General features: G+C 46.8%; 1 protein-coding gene across 2 annotated transcripts; it reads right to left on the bottom strand.

Moving 5' to 3' along the window:
* Window positions 1–27061, bottom strand: PIRT (phosphoinositide interacting regulator of transient receptor potential channels). Of its 2 annotated transcripts, XM_069952685.1 has the most exons (3): window positions 27011–27061; window positions 14359–14563; window positions 1–1496 (listed from the first exon to the last, which is right to left on the bottom strand). In XM_069952685.1, exons 2-3 carry the CDS (start codon window positions 14512–14514, stop codon window positions 1047–1049), a joined length of 606 nt encoding a protein of 201 aa, XP_069808786.1. In that variant the 5' UTR covers window positions 14515–14563; window positions 27011–27061; the 3' UTR covers window positions 1–1046. The 2 variants fall into 2 exon arrangements, with proteins under 2 accessions (XP_069808786.1, XP_069808787.1); XM_069952686.1 differs by lacking the exon at window positions 27011–27061 and having other exon boundaries at window positions 14359–14617.
* Between the last annotated feature and the right edge of the window lie 845 nt (window positions 27062–27906).

Raw genomic sequence — 27906 nt, 5'->3', positions numbered from 1 at the left:
TGTCTACTAAAGCCAAGTTGCAAAGCTCATACTAATAAAAACAAATTCAATATTAAAACCTCAGATTGGAAAAGAAAAGAACTTGCGATGTCCATTATACGTATGTAGATCCTTTCACGGGAGGTGAGATATCTTATCCATCCATGGGAAGCCAAGCTTAGAATTGGCCTTCACTGACATTATCATGCAGGTTTTCTAGTGCGGTGGCATTCTCAATCTGTTAGTATGGACTGAAGGCACAAGTCATGCCACCACTCAGGAAAAACACAGGAATATATACGGGAATCAGAGAAGCATTGCTTTTCGTGGAAGTCATAGGTTGGCAAATTGGCTGCAATTCTGTACAGCTCAGAACTCAAGGTCTCATAGACTTGTAAATCCCGTCTGTCTGAATTGGTTCACGGGATCTGGTTGTGTATAAAGACTACCCATTTTATTGATCAATCTTAAGACCATAGACTTGGACCAATGAAGAACATCTCTGTAGCCCAACAGCTTTTTGAAACAATATGGATGATATTACGCAGTCACTAATAATGTTCAATGTCAATGGGAACACGGTCACGTTTCCATGACATAGACCACTGGAAAATCTTTGTAGACCGATACACGACATTACATCATTTTATAAATTTTACTTCCTTTGAAGATGAATCGTATGATGTCAATGTGCGCATCATATCTGGTGGTCACATGGAATTCTGATAATGTTGGATGTTAACGTGTACATGATCCAAGTTCTGGATTTAAGTTGGATGAGCTTGATGGAAACCGGTGACCACTGTAGACCAAAGCATTTGAAAAACACAACCTTTATATGTTCCACCTCCTCCAGATCAAAAGGTATTGATCAATTTGTTGACACAAGGATGAATGTCCTTGTATAGACCATTGGGGTTCTACTTCTCATTCTGAAAAGCTTGACGTAAACCATTGAAGAACATCTTTGTCAACCAATGTCTTATAATCCTTTCCAATATTTCAGACACCAAGTAGATAATGACGTGTCGTATACCTCACCAATCTTGTCTGGTCTCCAAAATTTTTCAGAAATGAATGAAAAACTGACGGTGATGGCTGAAGAGCCGAGAGGCTGATCTTTGTTTCCTCTTCTTTCTGATGATTGGGACCCAAACCAAACCAATGATCAAGACCATTAGTCCAATCGAGAGAGCAACAGGCCCCATGTTTTTAGAGATTGGTGCCGTTGTTGTGTACACGAAGTACATAGTGGTCAATATAATTCCCAGTAGGAACACTGATCCCCCAATAGACATGATGATTATGGGCTTTTGGTAAGTGTCCCAGGCACTTCGCTGGGCATTGGTCCAAAGAGACTCGCTTCTTGAACTACTGTACAGTGTGCTCTCAGTCCTGCTGGTGACCAGGTCCTTAGATTCGGCAGATGAAGACCTTTCTACGCTGCTGTACTCACTGAGAACAATGTGCTCTGGTGACCTGTCCATCTTTGCATTCTCCAAGTCAGCGACAAATATCTGAAATACATAATCAATATAGGATTCAGTTTTAGGAATTTCTCATATGATCTAAGAAAACATTATCATTACTAAGTCAAAGACATTTTCCAGCAGTTTTTGTAGATGGGTCACTACTGGGATACACCATCAAGTTCTGATTGTTGTGGGTCTGATCCCTGGAACCCCACTTAAAGGGGTTATCCAGCGCTACAAAAACAAGGCCACTTTTCCCCCTACTGTTGTCTCCAATTCAGGTGTGGTTTGCAATTAAGCTCCATTTACTTCATTTCTCCATTTCAAAACCCCACCCAATCTGGAGACAACAGTAGGGGGAAAGTGGCCATGTTTTTGTAGTGCTGGATAACCCCTTTAAGGGGACAGCAGCACTTACTAGAGTGCTGTGGACCCTCCACTATTGTCAAGGACAAGCACCGCTTTGTTACCTTTCTGCTGCTTGGTCGCGATCCTGGTTATTATCTTCAATAAAAATTATTGGAAAAACCCATTAAGGCTATCTCATTGGTAGAGGTAGAGGCAATAAATCTTTAAATGCTGTTGGCCAAATGTTAATTTGGCTGAAAAGTATCATAACTACCAATTCTGCCCAAAAACTTGAACATTCGGCTCTGCCAAATGTTCAAGTGTTCTTAGTAGAGAGAGAAGGTGTAAGCCGCTGCCACACTCCGCTGACATATATCTCTGAAATAATAGATATATTAACGGGGTAACGGGGTGACTCTTAAATCTAATATGGCGGACAACATTATGTTACCAACAGCTACATCCTTCCCCGGAAACTGAATATATGACCAGCCTACAACTACACATAGTCACTGTATATAGGACTTCAGTGCTCATGAGATAGTGAAGATTCCGCATCGGCAATACGCCATCATAATGCTTTTGTTCCAGGATGAATTTGCCTGTTATGTTCCCACTTAACAATTTCCAGGCAGGACGTTTCGGAAGAGATGAAAATGTAATAGCTAGAGGAACGTGAGGTCGCCATTATCCCTGCTCTCTGAATTACTGAATGACTCATGGGCTTAGTGTAAGGATTGCAGAGCATTCCTGGCCACGGATACGGGACGTGAGATTAGCAGGCCCTTTGTATCGTGCCAAACCGACATGTTCTCTGGTCCTGTACAATGTGCAAGCGAGATTCTGTCATTTGGCCTGAGACTGAGGAGAGAAGCTCTAAGTCTGGAAGATCAGGACCTAATAGACCATGCAAGTCGTATGGGTCTAGTCTGAGACTTGCAAGTTCTTGAGGAACAAATATTTTCTGTAATCTTAAAGGGGTTATCCAGCGCTAAAAAAACATGGCAACTTTCTTCCAGAGACAGCCCCACTCTTGTCTTCAGCTTGGGCGGGGTTTTGCTGCTCAGTTCCATTGAAGTGAATGGAGCTTAATTGCAAACCGCAGCTGAACTGGAGACAAGAGTCATGTTGTCTCTGAAAGAAAGTGGCCATGTTTTTGTAGCACTGGATAACCCCTTTAAGGGTCTTTTTAGAAGACCCGATACGTGGCGATGTAGGGTTGCCATGCCTTTACAAGGTACCATTAATCGGGCTGATTATTGGTTAAATGAGTGTTCCTATAAGACAGTTACCTCTGGGACCCTTGCATATCTTACATATCTTGAGATCAAGGGTTCCCTGGCCTTCTCCACCCTGCTTGTGGCACCAATGGGTTAAAGTAAATGGGAATTATACAAACGGCATAAAACAGAGGCTTTTCATGAGCTTCCTGACCACCTCCTGGTGCCACAAGCAAGGTGGACGAGACCAGGAAACCTCAATCTCAAGATAGATTTGTGTCCAAGAGGTGGGAATGACTTAGAACTGGGGTGTCAAACTGGGGCCATTCCCATCATGCCTGGACAGCTAAAGCATTGGCTTGTTTTAGGGGTTGCCCTACTGATGACCCCTTTCTGGTCCTTTCTTGACACACAGGAAATGCCAGCTGCAGAGGTGACCCAGCTCATCCAGTGATTGGCTGAGCAGGCATGTTCCTGGGTTGAGAAGGGACCAGGAAGTAGGGATCGGTGGGGACTGATGAGTTTCACAATGGTAACAGCACAGGGCCAGCCAGGTGTGTAATAATTCAGTCTTATAGTATGCTTTATATTAGATGTATCAGGCCACAGGAAGCTAAGCCCCCTCCGATAAGCTCTCGCCCTCTTTTGTAAGTGTCATAAAATTCCATAGGTTTTGCCAGAAAACGTACAGAGGGGTTACTCCATAAAAAAAAAATTCTTTCAGATCAACTGGTGTCAGAAAGTACCCGAGATTTGTAATTTAATTCTGTTATAAAATCTTAAATTTTCTTTAGTTGTTATCAGCCGCTGTATGTCCTGCAGGAAGTGGTGTATTCTTTCGAGTCAGGAGAGTAAAAGAGGTTTTCTATGGGGATTTGCTGCTGCTCTGGACAGTTCCTGACAGGGACAGAGGTGGCAGCAGAGAGCACTGTGTCAGACTGGAGAGAATACACCACTTTCTGCAGGACATTCAGCAGCGGATAAGTACTGGAAGACTGAAGATTTTTTTAAAAGAAGTAAATTACAAATCTCTGGCACTTTCTGACACCAGTTGATTGGAAAGATTTTTTTTCTGAAGTTCCCCTTTAATAAGTATCTCAGTATGAGAATTTAACCTTTTTTACAGGTGTCCAGACTATGTTTCAAAACTGTGAAAAACATTGCAAAACCGTAGCTGATCGTGGTAAAAACATGTACATTTTGTTGTATCTCACGCCCACTCCCCACTCTTCCAAATGTAATAAAGGAATACACTGTGGGAACCTAGGGAACCTAGGGTTTGTTACAGTCTAGACAAGCCAGCTGAACTTTGGGTTGATACATTTTAATTGCACTGATACATTGTAACAATAAAGATTAAGCGGACTCCCAAGAATCTGATTCAAATTCAAAGACGTTTCAGATCATCCTAACCCACGCCGTGAACAAAGAGGAACAAAGTGCACGACAGTATCCATAAACAAAGTAAGGAACTGATCCGAATAGAGCAAAGTTGCTAGAAGCCTATGAACTCTATCTCGCACCGCATGTGTAAGCAGGAAACCCTCAGCATATCGCTCATCCCAGGTAACAAGGCCAGACCTTGTTACCTGGGATGAGCGATATGCTGGCTTGTGTCACCCTCTAGGATGGGTCACTGGACACTGGTGGGTAATAGGTGGTGCAAAGACCAAAGAGTCAAAACACAGACACAAGTATTCTATCTACTCTCAAGTATTCTTCTATTTCTACCTCCGAAGTTCCGGCAGAGCACAGTACTACTTAGGTTGGGACTCTCTCGACATCCTCCTCTCTACTCTTCTGATCCTCTCTTCTACCTCTCAGCACACAACTCAGTCAGCACGATTGTACTGGTCCTTCTACTCTCAGTGCAGATCTGAACTCTAAAGTATTAAAGGGAACCTGTCACCCCCCGTGCCGGGGTGACAGGCTCCCGACCCCCCCTGCTACAGCCCCTTATACTCACCTCATCGCGCCGGGTCCCGCTTCTGGATCCGGTCGGACCACGGAGATCTCAGCCACTGCAGCCCGGAGCGCGCGCTGAGAGATGACTCCAACACTCATAGAGAATGACAGGAGAGTCCAGCGCTCCGTCATTCTCTATGAGCGTTGGCTCATCTCTCAGCACGCGCGCCGGGCTGCAGCGGCTGAGATCTCCATGACCTGACCGTATCCAGAAGCGGGATCAGGTGAGTATAGGGGGCTGTAGCGGGGGGTCGGGAGCCTGTCACCCCGGCACGGGGGGTGACAGGTTCCCTTTAAGTAACTTATCAAGTGTAAAGTATTGTAACAAGGCAAAACTGTATTACTTGCTGCCTACCTCAAGTATCTTCAGAGTAAACAAGATTATATTTATGATAAAGAGACTCTGTAATTCCTTGTCAGGCACAGACACAGCACACACACTCCTTGGCTCATCTCCCCTTTCTGTGGGTGGCAGTGCCAATAGTCCTAATAGGTCGCTACTCCACTCCGGACCACCGTGATAAGTACCCAAGGGACCCCGCAACAACCTGGCAGGTCACTGACAACAGGGAACAAGGTATAGCCGGCCCATTAAACTAAAAGCAGGTGTGCCACCATACCTGTGTTCCCATCCGGCACTGGCGTCACGACAAACTACCACCAGGCCCGGCTATATTTTGGCCAACCACCATCTGGCAAGTGCCCGGCTGTACCTCCACACCGGGGGTCACCACAGGTGCATAGTGGATGGAAGAGGGGCGCACTGAGGCTCTGTCGTACAAGAGCCGGCCCTGAAACCATCATAATAGGACAGAAATTTATACTCATAATAGGTTTAGCTCATAGAGGGCTGTGTCGACTGAATACAACTGTAACAAACCCCCAGCTGTGCAAAGTCTTCAGGCTATATGGGATGTTCCCAGGTAAATAAGGGAAATGCACAGTATATTATAAGCTGCGGAAGGTTTTATTGTGTAACGATGAAGCTTCGGTTACATGGGACTGAAGCGGCTGATTAAAGGGGATACGTGAAATCCAATGATTCCACTGTAGAACGTTCCGGACTCCCTGCAGACTCGCACAAATGACATCAAACGTGTAGATTTGTGTTTTAACCACTGTAATCTCCTGAATAATTTACTGCGCAGTAAACCATTAGCCGCTTCTCTCATCACCGCCGGGGAGACATTATCATCATCACAACCTAAGTGCAGGAATTTCCGGACAAAGGAGGCGATGGCCACAGATCTCGCAAGAAAGGAGATGTCTACGGAGACACGCCTTCTGCTTGCTGTCAGTGAATGGGGACATGAAACCAGCACTGGATCTACATACATTACATAGTAGTGTTCGCTTTAAAATGTTACACATCAATGGACGACTCCCCGACGAGACCACGATCGTTCTGTTTGTTATGGAAAATGATAGTTACTGAGCTTTGAATACTGATGTTTATTCCAGGCAGAAAGAGTCCATGAAGATGGAGAAGTCTTATGTACTTAGTAAAATTAAAGATTTCTCTATATAGGACCATGGCCGCCCAGCTGGTCTGTGCAATCACTGATGACATCATGAAGATATAAACTAACTCTCTCGATATAAACTAAATTAAAGGGGTACTCCGGATATTTTTTTCCCTTTTTTTCAAATCAACTGGTGTCAGAAAGTTATACAGATTTGAAATTTACTTCTATTTAAAATCTCCAATTATTCAGTAATTATCAGCTGCTGTATGTCCTGCAGGAAGTGGTGTATTCTCTCCACTCTGACACAGCGCTCTCTGCTGCCATCTCTGTCCATGTCAGGAACTGTCCAAAGCAGTAGCAAATCCCCATAGAAAACCTCTCCTGCTCTGGACAGTTCCTGATATGGACAGAGGTGGCAGCAGAGAGCAGTGTGTCAGACTGGAGAGAATACTCCACTTCCTGCAGGACATACAGCAAATGATAAGTACCGGAAGATTGGAGAATTTTAAATAGAAGTAAATTACAAATCTGTATAACTGTTTGTTATACTCGGAGTACCCCTTTATTGAAACTTCAGTGTTTCTTAGCTCAATAGGCTGCATTGTCATGAATGTGAAGTGTCTCAGTGATGTCACTGCTCCTTAGACTTCCTAGGGGGTGGGGCAGAGCACAGATGAGTGCGCCTCTCAATAAATCTGGCCTGGAACATGGGGACAGGGATTTAGTTACAACCAATACGCCTGTTTTGATAAATCCCCCCCAATGATAATGTTGTACCGCCATTGATGATGTCAATGGTTCCTGGTGAATTAAAGGGGTTGTCCAGCACTACAAAAACATGGCCACTTTCTTTCAGAGACAGCACCACTCTTGTCCCCAGGTCAGGTTCGGTTTGCAGTTAAGCTCTATTCACTTCAATGGAACTGAGCAGCAAAACCTGCACCCAAGCTGGAGACAAGAGTGGGGCTGTCTCTGGAAGAAAGTGGCCATGTTTTTGTAGCGCTGAATAACCCCTTTAATTGGCAGCAGTCCCATAAATATGAGGTGCCTGATATCACTATCTGGTGAATTGAAGTGAATAGTGAATACAGTAATACCTCGGTGTATGAACACTTCGGTATTCAAATGAAATTTCCCCCTGAAGTTTTGTTTTGTTCAGTACTTGAGCATTGTTTGGTAGCCGAAAAAAATCAGGGGAGATAACTGTCTGCTAAAGTATTGTTCAGCTGACAATTATTGAGGTGTTTGGACACCAAGGCTTACAGGAGCGGGGATTCCCATCATAATGACAGGTGTCCCCGCTCTAAACTGAGCTCCTGCACAGTGATGTCCTCCCTCTCCAGGTGGTCACCACACTCAGCTGCATAGAAGACATGCCAGCTGCCTAGGGAAGGAGGATGTCACTGTGCAGGAGCCTGGGTCACCCCCAATACACTGGCATCCCAAGTGCTTTCCCCCCAGTACACTTTATACTACCAGCAGTCCAGGAGGAGAAGGACTGCAGCCCCAGAGCTACTGCACGGTGATGTCCTCCCTTTCTAGGCCGCCAGCTTGTCTCCTATGCAGCTGAGTGCTCTGGCTGCCTGAAGAGGGAGGACATCACTGTGCAGGAGCTGGGTTTACAGCAGGGATACCTGTCATTATGAGGGGAATCCCCGCTTCTTTACAGTAAGCAGTGGTGCACGATGCATAACTACATTGTCTCCTGGTTCATATGTATATGTAGTGGCTTGGTGATGTCACTGGTTCCTGGTGTATTGGTTACATTTTCATGACTATAACGTATCTCGTTGATGTCACTGGTTCCTGGTGTATTGATAGGTTACATTCTCATGACTATAAGATATCTCGGTGATGTCACCGGTTCCTGGTGTATTTCGGATATTATTACCTTTCCCAGGGGGCTCGCTTCCTATACTTTTGATTAGATTTTGAGACTTTCTGAGTTTCTCCATTAGAGCCCTTGATGTTTGGTAAATGACGTTTATTTGTTGATTTGTTCGGTTCTATAAAGGCCGGCTATCTGGCCCTGCCATCTGAATCCTGGCGTGAGCCGTTGTTGGGAGGTGCCCAGCTGGCACGGACCTAGGACTTGAGGCTGTGTCAATGGCTTTTAAGCTTATCGGGCTCATTTCCTCATATGAAAGAATCCAATTAGCGGATGCGAGAAGTGCAGATGATGTATTCTGAGAGACAGTGATCTGGGGTGGAGACGACGTGACCCGAGAGCAGCACCAGAAGACTTCTAATAATACACAAAGCCAGGGCAAATGGCTGCTATATACAGTCCCCAGCCTCTCCATAACTGGGGTTAATCTGTGGATGTCAGGCTTGGAAATTACATTTATTGTGATTATGTGACTTGGTATCAGTCTGCATAGCGACTCCAGTCACAACCAGAGCTGCATTTACAGCTGCCTCCATGTTAGTTCTCAGGCTGCTGGAACTTACATCTCCATGCTGGTACAGCACATGCTCTCATATTGTGCAGTGTGGGATATGCTCTCATATTGAGCAGTGTAGGATATGCTCTCATATTGTGCAGTGTGGGATATGCTCTCATATTGTGCAGTGTGGGAAATGCTCTCATATTGTGCAGTGTACGATATGCTCTCGTATTGAACATTGTGGGATATGCTCTCATATTGTGCAGTGTGGGATATGCTCTCATATTGTGCAGTGTGGGATATGCTCTCATATTGTGCAGTGTGGGATATGCTCTCATATTGTGCAGTGTGGGATATGCTCTCATATTGTGCAGTGTGGGATATGCTCTCATATTGTGCAGTGTGGGATATGCTCTCATATTGTGCAGTGTGGGATATGCTCTCATATTGTGCAGTGTGGGATATGCTCTCATATTGTGCAGTGTGGGATATGCTCTCATATTGTGCAGTGTGGGATATGCTCTCATATTGTGCAGTGTGGGATATGCTCTCATATTGTGCAGTGTGGGATATGCTCTCATATTGTGCAGTGTGGGATATGCTCTCATATTGTGCAGTGTGGGATATGCTCTCATATTGTGCAGTGTGGGATATGCTCTCGTATTGAACATTGTGGGGTACTCTCTGGTGTGGTGTACTGTGGGGTATTCTCTGGTGCAGTGCACTGTGGGATATGCTCTGGTTCAGTTCACTGTGGGATATGCTCTCGTATAGTGTATTGTGGGATATTCTCTGGTGCAGTGCACTGTGGGATATGCTCGGGTGTGGTGCACTGTGGGATATTCTCTGGTGTAGTGCACTGTAGGATATGCTCTGGTGCTCTGCACTGTGGGATATGCTCTGGTATGGTGCACTGGGGGATATTCTCTGGTGTGGTGCACTGGGGGATATGCTCTGGTGTAGTGCACTGTGGGATATGCTCTGATGCAGTGCACTGTGGGGTGCGCTCTGGTTTGGTGCACTGTGGGACATGCTCTGGTGCGGTGCACTGTGGAACATACTCTGGTGTGGTGCACTGTGGGACATGCTCTGGTGCGGTGCACTGTGGGACATGCTCTGTTGCGGTGCACTGTTTGACATTCTCTGGTGCGGTGCACTGTGGGACATGATCTGGTGCGGTGCACTGTGGGACATGCTATGGTGCGGTGCACTGTGGGACATGCTCTGGTGCGGTGCACTGTGGAACATGCTCTGGTGCGGTGCACTGTGGAACATGCTCTGGTGCGGTGCACTGTGGGACATGCTTTGGTGCGGTGCACTGTGGGACATGCTCTGTTGCGGTGCACTGTGGGACATGCTCTGGTGCGGTGCACTGTGGGACATGCTTTGGTGCGGTGCACTGTGGGACATGCTTTGGTGCGGTGCACTGTGGGACATGCTCTGTTGCGGTGCACTGTTTGACATTCTCTGGTGCGGTGCACTGTGGGACATGCTCTGGTGCGGTGCACTGTGGGACATGCTCTGGTGCGGTGCACTGTGGGACATGCTCTGGTGCGGTGCACTGTGGGACATGCTCTGGTGCGGTGCACTGTGGGACATGCTCTGGTGCGGTGCACTGTGGGACATGCTCTGGTGCGGTGCACTGTGGGACATGCTCTGGTGCGGTGCACTGTGGGACATGCTCTGGTGCGGTGCACTGTGGGACATGCTCTGGTGCGGTGCACTGTAGAATATACTCTGATGCAGTGCACTGTGGGACATGCTCTGGTGCAGTGCACTGTGGAGATATGCTTTGGTGTGGTGCACTGTGGGGTGTGCTTTGGTTCCATGCACTGTGGGGTGTGTTCTGGTACCATGCACTGTGGGATATGCTCTGCTGCGGGGCACTGTGGAATGAACTCTAGTTCAGTGCACTGTAGTATGCGCACTGGTGTGGTGTACTGTGGCATTTACTCTGGTGTGGTGTACTGTGGGATGTGCTCTGGTGTGGTGTACTGTGGGATGTGCTCTGGTGTGGTGCACTGTGGGATGTGCTCTGGTGTGGTGTACTGTGGGATGTGCTCTGGTGTGGTGCACTGTGGGATGTGCTCTGGTGTGGTGTACTGTGGCATATACTCTGTACCTGTGGCATAGGTATAATGGGGCAAAGGTATAATGGGGCACATGTATAGTGGGACACTGGTAAAGTGAGGCATAGGTACAGTGTGGCACAGGTATAGGGGGGCACAGGTATAGGGGGGCACAGGTACAGGGCGGCACAGGTACAGGGCGGCACAGGTAAAGTGTGGTACAGGTATAGTGAGGCACAGGTATAGTGAAGCACAGGTATAGTGAAGCACAGGTACAGTGAGGCACAGGTACAGTGTGGCACAGGTATAGTGTGGTACAGGTATAGTGAGGCACAGGTACAGGGCGGCACAGGTACAGTGTGGCACAGGTACAGTGCGGCACAGGTACAGTGCGGCACAGGTATAGTGAAGCACAGGTATAGGGTGGCACAGGTATAGTGCGGCACAGGTATAGGGCGGCACAGGTACAGGGCGGCACAGGTATAGTGTGGCACAGGTACAGTGCGGCACAGGTATAGTGAAGCACAGGTACAGTGAGGCACAGGTATAGTGTGGTACAGGTATAGTGAGGCACAGGTACAGGGCGGCACAGGTATAGTGCGGCACAGGTATAGTGCGGCTCAGGTAAAGTGTGGCAGAGGTATAGTGTGGCACAGGTACAGTGTGGCACAGGTACAGTGCGGCACAGGTATAGTGAGGCACAGGTAAAGGGCGGCACAGGTATAGTGTGGCACAGGTACAGTGTGGCACAGGTATAGTGAGGCACAGGTATAGTACGGCACAGGTATAGTGTGGCACAGGTACAGTGTGGCACAGGTATAGTGAGGCACAGGTATAGTGTGGCACAGGTACAGTGAGGCACAGGTACAGTGCGGCACAGGGATCATGTGTGCTGTACAAGCTGATACTAATGGAACATTTACTTACTGACTTGAACAATTTCCCATCTGTCAGTAAGTAACAGTCACTCACTGTAATCCTATTATTGATGATGTGATATTATCCGGCACTCAGAGGCTTCCCCTGTGCTCTCTTGGGCGCCTGCTCTGCATGAGATGTTTAGTACTGATCATCATCATCATCACAATATGGCGGCATTCACATTAGCGTCTTAACTGCTGGTCTCGTGAGTTGTCAGCTGTCAGTTCTGCTCATCAGACTTGTGGTCGGCTGTAGTACGGATGGAAAGATGCATCTGTATTCCACTAGTCTGAACTCTGCCCGAGACTACGACTCCCTGCACCATACACTATACTGCAGCATTAAAGTTTACTGTAACATTACTTTCCTACAGGGGAACACTAGTTTAGTATGGTGGCTTGGTGGGTAGCATTGTATCATAGCTAAGGGTGGCTCAGTGATTAACATTGCACAGTGGCTAAATGGTTTAAAGCAGGGATGGGAAACCTTCGGCCCTCCAGATAAAGCTTTGGCTGTCCAGGCATGATGGGAGTTGTAGTTTTGCAACAGCTGGCGGGCCGAAGGTTCCCCATCCCTGCTTTGAAGCATAATCTGGTTAGCAGTGTAGGGTGGCTCAGTGATTAGCACTGTTCAGGGATCCAGTGGTTAGCATGGCACAGTGGCTCAATGGTTAGCATAAAACAGTGGAACAGTGGTTTACATGGCAAAATCATTCTGAGGTTGGTTTTGTACAGTGGCTCAGTGGTTATGGCATGGTGGCTCAGTAGTTAGCAATGTACAGTGGCTCAGTGGTTAACAAAGTACAGTGTGTCCATGGTTAGCATTGTTTGGTGACTCAGTGGTTAGTGTGGCACGGAGGCTCAGTAGTCATTAATGTACAGTCACTCAGTGGTTTAGACTATACAGTGGCTCAGTAGATAGGATTGTACAGTGCCTCAGTACATAGGATTGTACAGTGTCTCAGTACATAGGAGTGTACAGTGGCTCAGTGGTTAGTATTGTATGGTGGATCAGCGATCAGTATTGTATGGTAGCTCAGTGGTTAGCATTGTATAGTGGCCCAGTGGTTAGTATTGTATGGTGGCTCAGTGGGTAGTATTGTACAGTGGCTCAAGTGTTAGTATTGTACAGTGGCTCAGTGGTTAGTATTGTATGGTGGCTCAGCGGTTAGTATTGTATAGTGGCTCAGTGGGTAGTATTGTATGGTGGCCCAGTGGGTAGTATTGTATGGTGGCTCATCGGTTAGTATTGTATAGTGGCCCAGTGGTTATTGTTGTATGGTGGCCCAGTGGTTAGTATTGTATGGTGGCTCAGTGGGTAGTATTGTATGGTGGCCCAGTGGTTACTGTTGGATGGTGGCCCAGTGGTTAGTATTGTATGGTGGCTCAGTGGTTAGTATTGTATGGTGGCCCAGTGGTTATTGTTGTATGGTGGCCCAGTGGTTAGTATTGTATGGTGGCTCATCGGTTAGTATTGTATAGTGGCCCAGTGGTTATTGTTGTATGGTGGCCCAGTGGTTAGTATTGTATGGTGGCTCAGTGGGTAGTATTGTATGGTGGCCCAGTGGTTACTGTTGGATGGTGGCCCAGTGGTTAGTATTGTATGGTGGCTCAGTGGTTAGTATTGTATGGTGGCCCAGTGGTTAGTATTGTATGGTGGCTCAGTGGTTAGTATTGTATGGTGGCCCAGTGGTTACTGTTGGATGGTGGCCCAGTGGTTAGTATTGTATGGTGGATCAGTGGTTAGTATTGTATGGTGGCTCAGTGGATAACATTGTACAGTCCCTTAGTGATTAGCATTTTATAGTGGCTCAGTGGTTAGCATTGATGTCCTGCAGCCCTGGTTCCTGGGGCTGACCCTCACCAGGGGCTACCTCTGTATAAAGGTAACATGTTCTCTCTCCATAACGTACAGACACTGTGAGCTGTAACAGGGACCGGATGACAATCTCTGTACAACGCTGCAGAACATGTCGGTGCTATATAAATAAGCAAAGCAAATAATAATATGGTGCTAAATCATCAAAAGTCACCGAACAGCCATAACATTAAAACCATATTCTGTTGTGTGCTGCATCACCCCACCATACACACAGAGATGACGGCTTCTATCATAGCCAGGAGGAACCCAGAGATTCTGAGGGATCGGAGCAGACGGCGAGCCTTCACCCCCATACAGTGGGTACTGACCACTACATACCGGGGACACCCCACAAGACTAGCCATACAAACATGGGGTCTACACATGGTCACAGTCAGATCCCCCCGCTTGCTCATTTTTCCTGCTTCCACCAAATAAACACTAACGAAAAACCTCAAAAACTTAAAAAAAAAAAAAAATTAACTCTCTCAGCGTAACAATAACTGAACCCATTGTAGACGTAACCATCAGGATTGTTATCATGGGGGAAAAAATGCAAAAATTCCAAAAAGCTTCTGGAGTCTGTGTCCCAAGGACATTGCCAGCAGTGAAGCGTTAAGCTGCCCCCGGAGCTGCGCCCCACCTTAGCCATGCAGGAGACTGGTACTTACATCGTCTAAGGGACAACTTCTGTCGTAGGTGAAGAGCAGGAGTTTACCGATCTTCGCCCAGCGGAGTCCACATCGCGCCGAGTCCTGGTCGTAGATCCCAGTTACATTATCACAGCTGCTCTCTCCATCCTCTTCTGCTGATGAGATTCCCAGCATAATGCTTCGCTAATGGCTTAACCCCTTCCTGGCCCGGCTTTCTGCTTGGCTAGAGGGGCCGGCGTAGAAAAAAAAAAAAAGGCAAAAAAGTTTTATGGACTTTGCATATTAAGTTCCAAGCTTTTCCAATAGGGAATACCATTCCTTACAGTGACATTGGCAGGGCAGGGTGTGGACTGGCAGCAGATGGGTGGGACGCAGGCTGAAGTTTGGGGGTGTCTCCAGAACTCATCAGCTCCGGGCTGCAGAGGGAGGGGAGGTTTGGGATCCCTGAGGGACGCTGCTCCACTCACAACTGTTGTCTTTGCTGCACCAGGTGAACAAATATGGATGAGAGGGTCAGAAGGAGAAGGGGTGAGAGGGTGAGAGGTGATAGGGTAAGAGGGTAAGGAGGAGAGAGGGTAAGAGGGTGAGGAGGAGATGGGGTAAGAGGGTGAGGAGGTAAGAGGGTGAGAGGGTGAGGAGGTGAGAGGGTGAGGAGGTGAGAGGTAAGAGGGTGAGAGGGTGAGGAGGAGATGGGGTGAGGAGGTGAGAGGTAAGAGGGTGAGAGGGTGAGGAGGAGAGAGGTAAGAGGGTGAGAGGGTGAGGAGGAGATGGGGTGAGAAGGAGATGGGGTAAGAGGGTGAGAGGGTGAGGAGGTGAGAGGTAAGAGGGTGAGGAGGAGAGAGGGTGAGGAGGTAAGAGGGTAAGAGGTGAGAGGGTAAGAGGTGATAGGGTAAGGGGGTGAGAGGTGATAGGGTAAGGGGGTGAGAGGTGATAGGGTAAGAATAAGAATAAGGGGGTGATAGGGTAAGAGGGTGAGAGGTAAGGGGGTGAGAGTTGATAGGGTAAGGGAGTGGAAGGTGATAGGGTAAGGGGGTAAGAGGTGAGGGGGTAAGGGGGTGAGAGGTGATAGGGTAAGGGGGGGTGAGAGGTCAGGGGGTGAGAGTTGATAGGGTAAGGGAGTGGAAGGTGATAGGGTAAGGGGGTAAGGGGATAAGAGGGTGGTAGGGTAAGGGGGTGAGAGGTGATAGGGTAAGGCGGGTGAGAGGTCAGGGGGTGAGAGTTGATAGGGTAAGGGAGTGGAAGGTGATAGGGTAAGGGGTAAGAGGTGAGGAGGTAAGGGGATAAGAGGGTGGTAGGGTAAGGGGGGTGAGAGGTGATAGGGTAAGGCGGGTGAGAGGTCAGGGGGTGAGAGTTGATAGGGTAAGGGAGTGGAAGGTGATAGGGTAAGGGGTAAGAGGTGAGGAGGTAAGGGGATAAGAGGGTGGTAGGGTAAGGGGGGTGAGAGGTGATAGGGTAAGGGGGTGAGAGGTGAGGGGCAGCAGATGGAGGGGGGATTGTTGTGTGTCTATACCCGGGATCTTGCTGTCATCACCAACTCCGACTCGCTATGTGATGCTTTACAAGCCAGTGTTTGCTCACCTGCCACCAGGAGTGACGCCGGGATCATCCTACCTGAGAGCTGAGAAGGGAGAAACTGACTGAACACTGACATGAGTGGAAACACTGCTGTCTAGTGTATAAATATATTCTATCTATCTTGTGGAAGTATACACCGCAACACTCAGATCAAGTGAAGCAAAGAAAACCCTGCGGTCCATGCCATTACATGCCAAATAAGGTGCAACGTTTCTGCTTTTATTTAGAAATATTGCATCTATCTATCTATATATCTATCTACTATTATCTATCTACCTTTCTATCTCCTATCTAACTATCTACCTATCTATCTATATCCTATCTATCTATCTATCTATCTATCTATCTATCTATCTATCTATCTCCTATCTATCTCCTATCTCCTATCTATCTCCTATCTCCTATCTATCTCCTATCTATCTATCTCCTATCTATCTATCTCCTATCTATCTCCTATCTATCTCCTATCTATCTATCTATCTATCTATCTATCTATCTATCTATCTATCTATCTCCTATCTATCTATCTCTTATCTATCTATCTCCTATCTATCTATCTATCTCCTATCTATCTATCTCCTATCTATCTCCTATCTATCTCCTATCTATCTACATATCTATCTCCTATCTATCTATCTATCTCCTATCTATCTATCTATCTATCATGGATCTATCTATCTATCTATCTATCTATCTATCTATCTATCTACTATTATCTATCTACCTATCTATCTATCTATCTATCTATCTATCTATCTATCTACTATTATCTATCTACCTATCTATCTGTCTTCTATCTATCTATCTATCTATCTATCTATCTATCCTCTATCTATCTCCTATCTATCTATCTATCTATCTCCTATCTATCTATCTATCTATCTATCTATCTATCTATCTATCTCCTATCTATCTATCACTCTATCTCCTATCTATCTATCTACTATTATCTATCTCCTATCTCCTATCTATCTATCTATCTATCTATCTTTCTCCTATCTATCTCCTATCTATCTATCTATCTATCTCCTATCTATCTATCTATCTCCTATCTATCTATCTATCTATCTATCTATCTATCTATCTATCTATCTCCTATCTATCTATCACTCTATCTCCTATCTATCTATCTACTATTATCTATCTCCTATCTATCTATCTATCTATCTATCTATCTATCTATCTATCTATCTATCTATCTATCTATCTATCTCCTATCTATCTATCTATCTATTATCTATCTCCTATCTATCTATCTATCTATCTATCTATCTATCTATCTATCTATCTATCTATCTCCTATCTATCTATCTATCTATCTATCTATCTATCTATCTATCTCCTATCTACCTATCTATCTATCTCCTATCTATCTATCTATCTATCTATCTATCTATCTATCTATCTATCTATCTATCTATCTAACGTCCAGTTTGAAGTGCACTCTGTTCAGACTGGTGTAAGGGTGCCAGCAGCTGGAGACCGAATCCACGTCTCCCCGTAAATAATCAAAGAATTCCGCAGCACAACCATGTGGTGAAAAAAATCCAAAATAGTGTTTATTCCATGTCAGTAGAAAATTCCATGCAACGTTTCTGTCTCTTCTCTCGAGATGCTTGAGAAAGGTCTCGAGAAGAGACAGAAACGTTGCATGGAATTTTCTACTGACATGGAATAAACACTATTTTGGATTTTTTTCACCACATGGTTGTGCTGCGGAATTCTTTGATTATCTATCTATCTATCGTCACTTGGGCACAGCCGAGGTTAGGATAACCCAAGTGTAACCTGGTGTGTAGCTGCGGGTGCAGGAAGAATAGACCAGAGTCCAGTAGCTTAAACATAATAGCGTCCCATTTATTCACTAAATAACGCACATTACAAAGTTATACAACTTTGTAATGTGTGTTATTTAAGTTAATGGTCCCCTTCCCCGTGTTCCCCCACCCCCGGAAGTGTGATGCCGTATACTCGCCAGCGCGTCATCAGCTGCTCAGCCGCGACAGTGATTTGGTGAGTATACAGCATCACACTTCCGGGGTGGGGGGAACACGGGGAAGGGGGCCATTCACTTAAAGTGACTGTACCACCAGGCCCAGGCTGAAGCACTGGAGACGGGCCGACCCACCCTTAGTGGGAGGAAACCCTAGCCCCTCTATGATAGAGTTCCATTGATTCTAATGTAGTGACCCCATGGAGGGGCTGAGGTTTCCTCCCACTAAGGGTGGGTCGGCCCGCCTCAAGTGCTTCAGCCTGGGCCTGGTGGTACAGTCACTTTAAAATCTTCAGGGCAATACTATAAGAATACTTTGTTAACTGCAGGTGCAGGCAAGAAGTAGTAGAAGAAGACTGTGTAAGCAACCATAGAGTGGAGTAGTGGAGTGTCTTGAGGGCCCTGTCTAATGTAGCTGTGTACTCTGCCAGGATAGCTTAGTGGAGGATACAAGAAGAAGATACTCGTACTCATGTATGGGTCCTTTTGTTGATCTGACTGCCTTATGCCCTTTAGTGTTGGGGTACCCGTCCTGCTAGGGTAGTACCAGGTCTCTGTGCTGGCTTGAGCAGACTTCCCAGGGTTTCTCAGAATACAGTAGTATACGTAGGCTTTAACTGCAGCTTTGTCCTACTGGGGTCAGTACATAGCTGCCCTGTGTCATGTTGATGGCATCCCTGGCGTGGACAAGGTGATCCTCAGAGGACGTCCTACCTCCTGAGGGAGTCTAGCACAAGTGGCTAACTTGCCCAAAAGAAACTCTGTCTCTCTAACTCCTGACTCAACTAGAGAACTCCAGAACTCCTCCCAGCAAGAACTACCCTCCTTTTAATAGGGGAAAACTAAACCTACTGGTGATTGATGGGACTGTATGTGTGAGAAAAAGAAGAGCTAAGATAGGAGAAAGAAAGGAGGGGAAATACCTGCACCTTTGATAGGATGAGACCAACCATGTGACAAATACAGTTAACCCAATGCTTTCTTCAGCTGTGCTTAAGACAAGATATACAGTAAATACAACAGTGACACCTAGTGGGGAAAAACACATAATACACTTTCCCTTCATCCCACTGTGAGAACCTGAGTGAGTTACTTTCCCCAGGTGCATAGAGAACTACATAGAGAAGTGGCACACCTGTGCTGGGAGACTACACTCCCTTATTGGCTGATCTCTATGTCCCGGTAGATGTCTCTGGTGGTCTTTATAGGTGGGCAGTTGTTTAGCAGGAAGCAAGGACACCCGACTGGTTTCCTGGAACCCCATGATGTTGAAGTTCTTTAAATCCATGAGCAGTGTCCACATGGTGCTGAATTTCTCCAGATTTTCTTGAGGACCTCTCTTGGTTGGTGACAGCAGCAGGAGGTCGTGTGTATCTAAGCCTACTGTGTATGATACAGTCTAATACGCTAGTGTGTCTAAATCTATAGTGTGTGATGCTATGTATCTGAGTCTATCATACATGATACATTCATTTCTGCTGTGCATCTAAAGCTGTCATGTGTGATGCCCGTATCTAAGCACATAATGTGTAATGCCGTCTATGTGGTGGTAGTATAGCCTTATGGACGACCGGTCACTTGCCAGATGCTACAGTGTGACGCCACTACTGTAGTGGTTGGTCGGGATATAGCTCAGCCAGGTGGTAAATTGTAATGACGCCAGTGCCAGTGGGGCACACAGGTATTGAGGCACACCTGCTTTTAGTGTAAGGTGGCTTGCTATGTCCTTTCCCCTGTGGTCGGTGACCTGCCGGGCTGTGAGGGGGTCCCTTGGGTACTTATTACGGTGGTCGGGAGTGGAGCTGTGACCCACCCAGACTATCGGTACCGCCACCTACAGAAAGGGGAGATGACCCAAGGATAGAGCAGTGACTGTGTAGGTGCCGGGACTATAATCACTGAGTCCTGTTGTCATAAATAAAATCTTCTTTACTGTAAGAATACAATGTACAATAGCTGATCATAGACTGTAGACGCGACAGAACAGAATCTGCGCTAAGAGCCTTTGGAGTAGAAGAGCTGAGCTGACTTGGTTGCGTGATGAGAAGTAGAGAAGTTTGTGCTGAGAGTCCCAACCCAGGGTAAAAGTGTGCTCTGCTGGAACTTTAGGAGAAGAAGAAGTAGAATACTGAAGAATACTTGAAAACAGAAGTATACTTGTGCCCGTGTTTCGACCTTTGTTGTTGTGATACCACCTGTTTCCCTACAGTGTCAGATGACCTGTCCTCCTAGGAAGACACAAGCCCAAGACCTTGTTACCTGAGTGAGCAGGGTGGCCAAATTACCTGGTTACACCCGAGCTGCGAGATAGAGTACATAAGCTTGTAGCAACTTTGCTCTATCCGGATCAGTTCCTCTTGTTTCATGATAATGTTCTGCACTTTTAGAAGTGTTCACGGCGTGGGTTGGGGTGTTCTCTGACTTGTCCTTTCTCAAGTAGTTTAACACTGCATAGGTGGATCAAAGATAGCGTCTAAAAGAAAAGTCTCTCCATCTCCCATGTGTGTCCGTCCACTACCACACTCCTGACTAGACTACACTCACTCCACATTGACTGAAGAGGGGAACTGGCAAAGCCAGGGCACAGCTGAACTACCGCAGGGACTGTCTTGTCTTGCGTCCTCTCTCCACAAAGACTTGGGTAAGACTCCCTAAGTGTGGGCGTGCACTTCCTCTCCCCATATGACAACTTCCTACAGGAGGTGTAATGTCCCGTGAGTGGTGGAGAAGAAAGTGTAAAGAGAAGAAGAAAAATGAAAATAGAGATAGGTGAGGAGTAGAAGAGAGCACTTATTGGTGCGCAGATCATAAACAATAACCCCTTGTTCACTACAGCTGTGCAATATACAAGTGCATATACAGATAACAGAGACATCTAGTGGTAAAACTTAAGTATCACTTTATTACCACGCTAACTTGTAGTACAGGCTATTGAGAGGGGTGTATGAACTAATAACACCCGTGGTGGGACACCACATCTACATTACTAGTGTATCTATACCCATCATGTGTGATACTGCTATCGTATCTAAACCATATCATGTATGCTACTGCGTTTTTGAGCTGTATTTAAGCCTATGGTGTAGGATACTACCTGCTGAGTGTATCACGTATGGTACTGCATACTGAGCTGTGTATCTAAACCTATCACGAATGGTACTGTATACTGAGCTGTGTATCTAACTCGATCATATGTGCTACATTAATTCAAGCTGTGCATCTAAATTAGCTGTGATACTCTCTGGTAAGCAGTGTATCTAAGTCTATGAATTGTCTTCTTAACTGGTACCCTTCATTTGTGTAACCATCTCAGTATCCTGAGGACCGGCCATCAGTCTTTACAGGCTGGAGTGCCCCTTTAAGCACTAACATTACAGATATGGTTACTATCATCATCATCATCAGGGCAGACATACTCATGTTAGTATAGAATTTTGGTGTAAAGTGTAAGTACTGCCCAGGACTAGTAAATGTGCCCCATTGACCCAGTCCAACATGGGAGGAGATGGCAGTGGTGACAGGTGTGGGACACAGGGTGAGGAGCTATTTACAGACGCATTTATTGCCCTTAAGGAACTTATTTTTAGACAATTTATTGCCCATTGGGTTACTGGCAACTCAGAATATTACACCTTATAGGCACCAGGGGACGCTCTTTATATAGAAGGAACACCAGTGGGGAAATTTATTTTTTCAAATCAGCTGGTTTCAGAAAGTTATATAGATTTGTAAATTACTTCTATTTAACAATCTCAAGTCTTCCAGTACTTATCAGCTGCTGTATGTCCTGCAGGAAGTGGTGTATTCTATCTAGTCTGACACAGTGCTCTCTGTTTCCACCTCTGTCCATGTCAGGAACTGTCCAGAGCAGTAACAAATTCCTATAGTCCAAATTCCTGATAAGTACTGGAAGACAGGAGATTATTTAAGTTGATTGAGTACCAATTGACTTAAAAAGAAAAAAAATTGGTGAACAACCCCTTTAAGTATTATATAATATTTCTTTGTCTGTTGTCAGTAAAGTTTTTAAATACTTTTTCCTCCTCTATTTAACTAAACATAAGTAATGCTAAACAGGAGGCACAATGTGGGGTCGGATGCGGTTACATGCCGTCTATTGTTTCCTGTTTTCAGCCGCTTCAGGCAGAGATTATTTTGTTTTTTGTTTACTGGCCTAATAGCACCCTCTACAGTTAGGAAGGAGTAGTGCAGGACAATGAATATTGGCGGCAACGTGATCCCTCACAGTGCAGGGCGGCTCTGTAAAGATGGAGGCTGTGATGTTCACAGAAGCATTGGCTGAAGCTTGAAACATGTCACACTGTCAGATTATTACAGGTCACATTATTATTACAGGTTTTTCCTTCTTATAGTTTCCATGATCATGCTGTACTCAACTGATCTGCAGAAAGTAGTATATTGTATACCTGTCCTACAGTCACTTTCCCCCCACCCTTACATGGCTGATACCAGAGAGTAATAGATTGTATATACTTGTCCTACAGTCACCTCCCCCCCCCCCCCCCAGTCTGACATGGCTGATACCAGAGAGTAATAGATGTTTCCCTTACGTCCCATTGGCATCACAACATATGGGGTAAATTCGCCCCTGCGAGCCCCTGGGACGAAGGAATATTTAATGAAAAAATAACAATTACATTTTAATCCCCTCCTCCATGAGGTATAAATAGGCTCCACCTCCCCCTAGACCTCAGTCTTTTTTTACTTCGTCTTCCTCCCTTTAAGCCTTGGGAAGAAGTAGACTTCAAGTTAACATTGAAAGTTTCTCTTTTACTAGCCATTACCTCTGCTAAGAGAGTTGGAGAACTTCAAGCCCTTGGCTCCGCACCTCCATACGTGATTTTTTCCCAAGACAAGGTTATCCTTGGGTTCCTTCCAGGATTCCTGCCTATGGTGGCTTCATTTGCCAACATCAACCAGCCTATAGTATTGACTGTATTTTCTCCTACTGGATCATCTGAAGAAGACTTGGATCTTTCTTTATTGGACGTATCCAGAGCTATCAAGATCTATCTACGTAGAGTAGGTGATTTTCGTAAAGACGAGAATTTTTTTATCCCTTTCGCAGGAAAGAACAAGGGGAGAAAGGCTTCAAAACCTTCAATATCCAGATGGATCTGTGACTCCATTGCCTTACTCCTCTGCTGATCTGGATCCACCAGAATTTACCAGGGCTCACTCTACTAGAGCTGTGGCCTCCACTTGGGCAGAGCGTGCCGCTGTGCCACTTGAGGACATATGCCAGGCAGCTACCTGGTCGTCTTTGACTACCTTTGTGAGATATTTCAGGCTGGATACTTCTTTCTTGTCAAGAACAACCTTTGCAAGATCTGTTCTTAATGCGGATGTAATAAATAGCCCGCCCATTGGGGATAATGCTTGCTAATTCCCCATATGTTGTGATGCCAATGGGACGTAAGGGAAGCTAAAATTATTGTTAATTTGTTTTCCCTGAGACCCATTGGCATCACAAGACTCCCTCCCTGTGTTTTATGTTTCTTTATAATTAGACTGAGGTCTAGGGGGAGGTGGAGCCTATTTATACCTCATGGAGGAGGGGATTAAAATGTAATTGTTATTTTTTCATTAAATATTCCTTCGTCCCAGGGGCTCGCAGGGGCGAATTTACCCCATATGATGTGATGCCAATGGGTCTCAGGGAAAACAAATTAACATAATAATTTTAGCATATACCTGTCCTACAGTCACCTCTCCCCAGCCTGACATGGCTGATACCAGAGAGTAAAAGATGTATATACCTATCCTACAGTCACCTCCCCCCCCAGCCTGACATGGCTGATACCAGAAAGTAATAGATTGTATATACCTGTCCTACAGTCACCTCTCCCCAGCCTGATACGGCTGATACCAGAGAGTAATAGATTGTATATACCTGTCCTACAGTCACCTCTCCCAGCCTGACATGGCTGATACCAGAGAGTAATAGATGTATATACCTGTCCTACAGTCACCTCCCCCCAGCCTGACATGGCTGATACCAGAGAGTAACAGATTGTATATACCTGTCCTCAGGGGCGTAACTAGAAATGGCTGGGCCCCACAGCAAACTTTTGATTGGGGCCCCCCCCTCCTCGACCAACCACTATGCCATCAACACACCCAGCTCTACACAGGTTCTATACACCATATAAATTACACTGCAGTTATATTAAGTGACTCACAGGGGACGCCTTCTCTCATTAGAGTTGTTTCCTTTTCATTTTCTTCTCCATCTGTCCTGGGCCATTATAAGAACTCCGAGCCACGAATCCACAGAATCTGCCAGACAGACAAATTAGGCTCTGTGTAGACAGCTTATAGATTGCCCCTTGTTCAGTCCTCCATATAGATGGCCCCATGTGCATCTACTATAGTAGAGATCCCCCTCTGTGTAATCCATTTATAGTAGATGACACCCTCTGTGCATCACCTATATCAGAGGTAGGGAATCTCTGCTCTCCAGCTTCTGCAAAACTACAACTCCCATCATGTATGGACAGTCAAAAATAAAGCTGTAGTTTTGCAATAGCTGGAGAGCCAAGGTTCCCTATCCCTGCCCTACAGTATATGGTCCCCTCTGTGTAGTCCTCTTAGATGACCCCTCTGTGTCAACCCCCCCAGTGTAGTTCCCCTTATAGATGCCCCCTAGTCCCCTTCATAAATGGCCCCTCTGTGTAGTTCCCCTTTTAGATGGCCCACATTCCCCATAAAAGTAGCCCCCAGTGTTGTCCATCCCCGTCCCGCATATAGGTAGCCCCCAGTGTTGTCCATCCCCGTCCCGCATATAGGTAGCCCCCAGTGTTGTCCATCCCCCATATAGGTAGCCCCCAGTGTTGTGCATTCCCATCCCCCATATAGCCCCCAGTATTGTGCATCCCCCCCATATAGCCCCCAGTATTGTGCATCCCCTATATAGCCCCCAGTATTGTGCATCCCCCCATATAGCCCCCAGTATTGTGCATCCCCCATATAGCCCCCAGTATTGTGCATCCCCCATGTAGCCCCCAGTGTTGTCCATCCTTAGCCCCCAGTATTGTGCATCCCCCCATATAGCCCCCAGTGTTGTCTATCCTTAGCCCCCAGTATTGTGCATCCCCCCATATAGCCCCCAGTATTGTGCATCCCCCATATAGCCCCCAGTATTGTGCATCCCCCATGTAGCCCCCAGTGTTGTCTATCCTTAGCCCCCAGTATTGTGCATCCCCCCATATAGCCCCCAGTGTTGTCTATCCTTAGCCCCCAGTATTGTGCATCCCCCCATATAGCCCCCAGTATTGTGCATCCCCCATATAGCCCCCAGTATTGTGCATCCCCCATGTAGCCCCCAGTGTTGTCCATCCTTAGCCCCCAGTGTTGTCTATCCTTAGCCCCCAGTATTGTGCATCCCCTTCCCCACATAGCCCCCAGTATTGTGCATCCCCTTCCCCACATAGCCCCCAGTATTGTGCATCCCCTTCCCCACATAGCCCCCAGTATTGTGCATCCCCAGCCCCCACATAGCCCCCAGTATTGTCCATCCCCTTCCCCACATAGCCCCCAGTATTGTGCATCCCCAGCCCCCACATAGCCCCCAGTATTGTGCATCCCCTTCCCCACATAGCCCCCAGTATTGTGCATCCCCTTCCCCACATAGCCCCCAGTATTGTGCATCCCCTTCCCCACATAGCCTGCAGTGTTGTGCATCCCCTTCCCCACATAGCCCGCAGTGTTGCTCCTCTGATTAAAAAAACAAACACATAACTCACCTAACCCCACGCTCCCCCGTCGCTCGCCGGTCTCCTCTTCTCTCTACCTCCGCCCGATGTGCAGCCCTCTGGTGAAGTCCCGGCAGCGTCATCGCTGAGCGCTCAGTGTGCGCCGCGGCGGCTGGGACTTCCGGTTTGTGTTCTTAGTACCGGAAGTCCCAGCCGCGGCGGCGCACACTGAGTGCTCAGCGATGACGCTGCCAGGACTTCACCAAAGAGCTGCTCATTGGGTGGGACACTCTTGTGATCGCAAGCAGAATGCTTGCTTGCGGTCACAAGAATGATTGACAGGGCGGGAAGCCTATGGCTTCTCGCGCTGTCAGTCAGAACACTGAACACCCGGGAGGCCTGCTCGGCCGCCGGGTGTTGCAAGCGGTCATCTTCGGGGGGCCAAGGCCACGGGCCCCCTGATGTTAGGGGCCCCGTAGCAGCCGCTACGGCTGCTACGGCGGTAGTTCCGCCCCTGCCTGTCCTACAGTCACCTCTCCCCCCCCACAGCCTGACATGGCTGATACCAGAGAGTAATAGATTGTATATACCTGTCCTACAGTCACCTCTCCCCAGCCTGACATGGCTGATACCAGAGAGTAATAGATTGTATATACCTGTCCTACAGTCACCTCCCCCCAGCCTGACATGGCTGATACCAGAGAGTAATAGATGTATATACCTGTCCTACAGTCACCTCTCCCCCCCCCACGGCCTGACATGGCTGATACCAGAGAGTAATAGATGTATATACCTGTCCTACAGTCACCTCTCCCCAGCCTGACATGGCTGATACCAGAGAGTAATAGATTGTATATACCTGTCCTACAGTCACCTCCCCCCAGCCTGACATGGCTGATACCAGAGAGTAATAGATTGTATATACCTGTCCTACAGTCACCTCCCCCCCCCCAGCCTGACATGGCTGATACCAGAGAGTAATAGATTGTATATACCTGTCCTACAGTCACCTCTCCCCAGCCTGACATGGCTGATACCAGAGAGTAATAGATGTATATACCTGTCCTACAGTCTCCTCTCCCCAGCCTGACATGGCTGATACCAGAGAGTAACAGATTGTATATACCTGTCCTACAGTTACCTCTCCCGTGTCTGACATGGCTGATACCAGAGAGTAATAGATGTATATACCTGTCCTACAGTCACCTCTCCCCAGCCTGACATGGCTGATACCAGAGAGTAATAGATGTATATACCTGTCCTACAGTTACCTCTCCCGTGTCTGACATGGCTGATACCAGAGAGTAATAGATTGTATATACCTGTCCTACAGTCACCTCTCCCCAGCCTGACATGGCTGATACCAGAGAGTAATAGATGTATATACCTGTATATACCAGTCAGCTCTCCCATCGCTCTGTCTCTGCCTCTCTTTTCTGCCACTGCCCTCACTTTCTCCCATTGCCCAACAAATTCATTGTAAATGATTAACCATGACGTACAAGGCCGTCCACGCCCTGCCCCCTCCGTATACCTCTCTGGCCTGACCTCCTGGTGCCGTCCCTCATGTATTCTCGGATCCTTATAAGACCTCATTCTGTGGTCTGCCCTTGTCCACTCCTCACACAGCCGCCTCCAAGATTTCTCCCGAGCTTCCCCCCATACTCTGGAACTCACTACCCAACACATCCGGCTCTCACCCACCATCATGAGCCGCTTGACAACCCACCTCACAGACACTTACATGACACTGGTCCTTAATATGAAGGAACTTCTGATCCTCGGTCCCAGTAAAGAGGCCGTGAATGATCATTTTTCATCTGTGACTTCTTTCATTCGGATGGGACAAGTTAAATTGGCTATCCAGCGCTACATGGCCACTTTCTTCCATAGACAGCACGACTTTTGTCTTCAGTTCAGGTGCGGTTTGCAATCAAGCTCCATTTACTGCAATGGAATCAAGTTACAAAACCTGCACCCAAACTGGAGACAAGAGTGGTGCTGTCTCTGGAAGAACGTGGCCATGTTTTTGTAGCTGGATAATCCCTTTAAGTTCAGCATTCTTAAGCCTTTTGGCCTAACTAAGGGGCCTATTCCACGGAGCGATAATCAGCCGAAACGGCCCGATTCGGCTGATTATCGCTCCGTGGAATAAAGAGAACGATCAGCCGATGATCGTGTCATCTGCTGATCGTTCATTTAGGTTCAAACCTAAAATCATCGGTCGACACCCGCGCATAGCTACGTGGAATAGCGTGCGCGGCGGGCGACCGGCGATTTCTC

This window comes from Dendropsophus ebraccatus, chromosome 14, assembly GCF_027789765.1.
Source record: "Dendropsophus ebraccatus isolate aDenEbr1 chromosome 14, aDenEbr1.pat, whole genome shotgun sequence".
Lineage (NCBI taxonomy): Eukaryota > Metazoa > Chordata > Amphibia > Anura > Hylidae > Dendropsophus > Dendropsophus ebraccatus.
The sequence above is the reverse complement of the archived record's forward strand: the minus strand, read 5'-3'. Positions and strand labels throughout refer to the sequence as shown.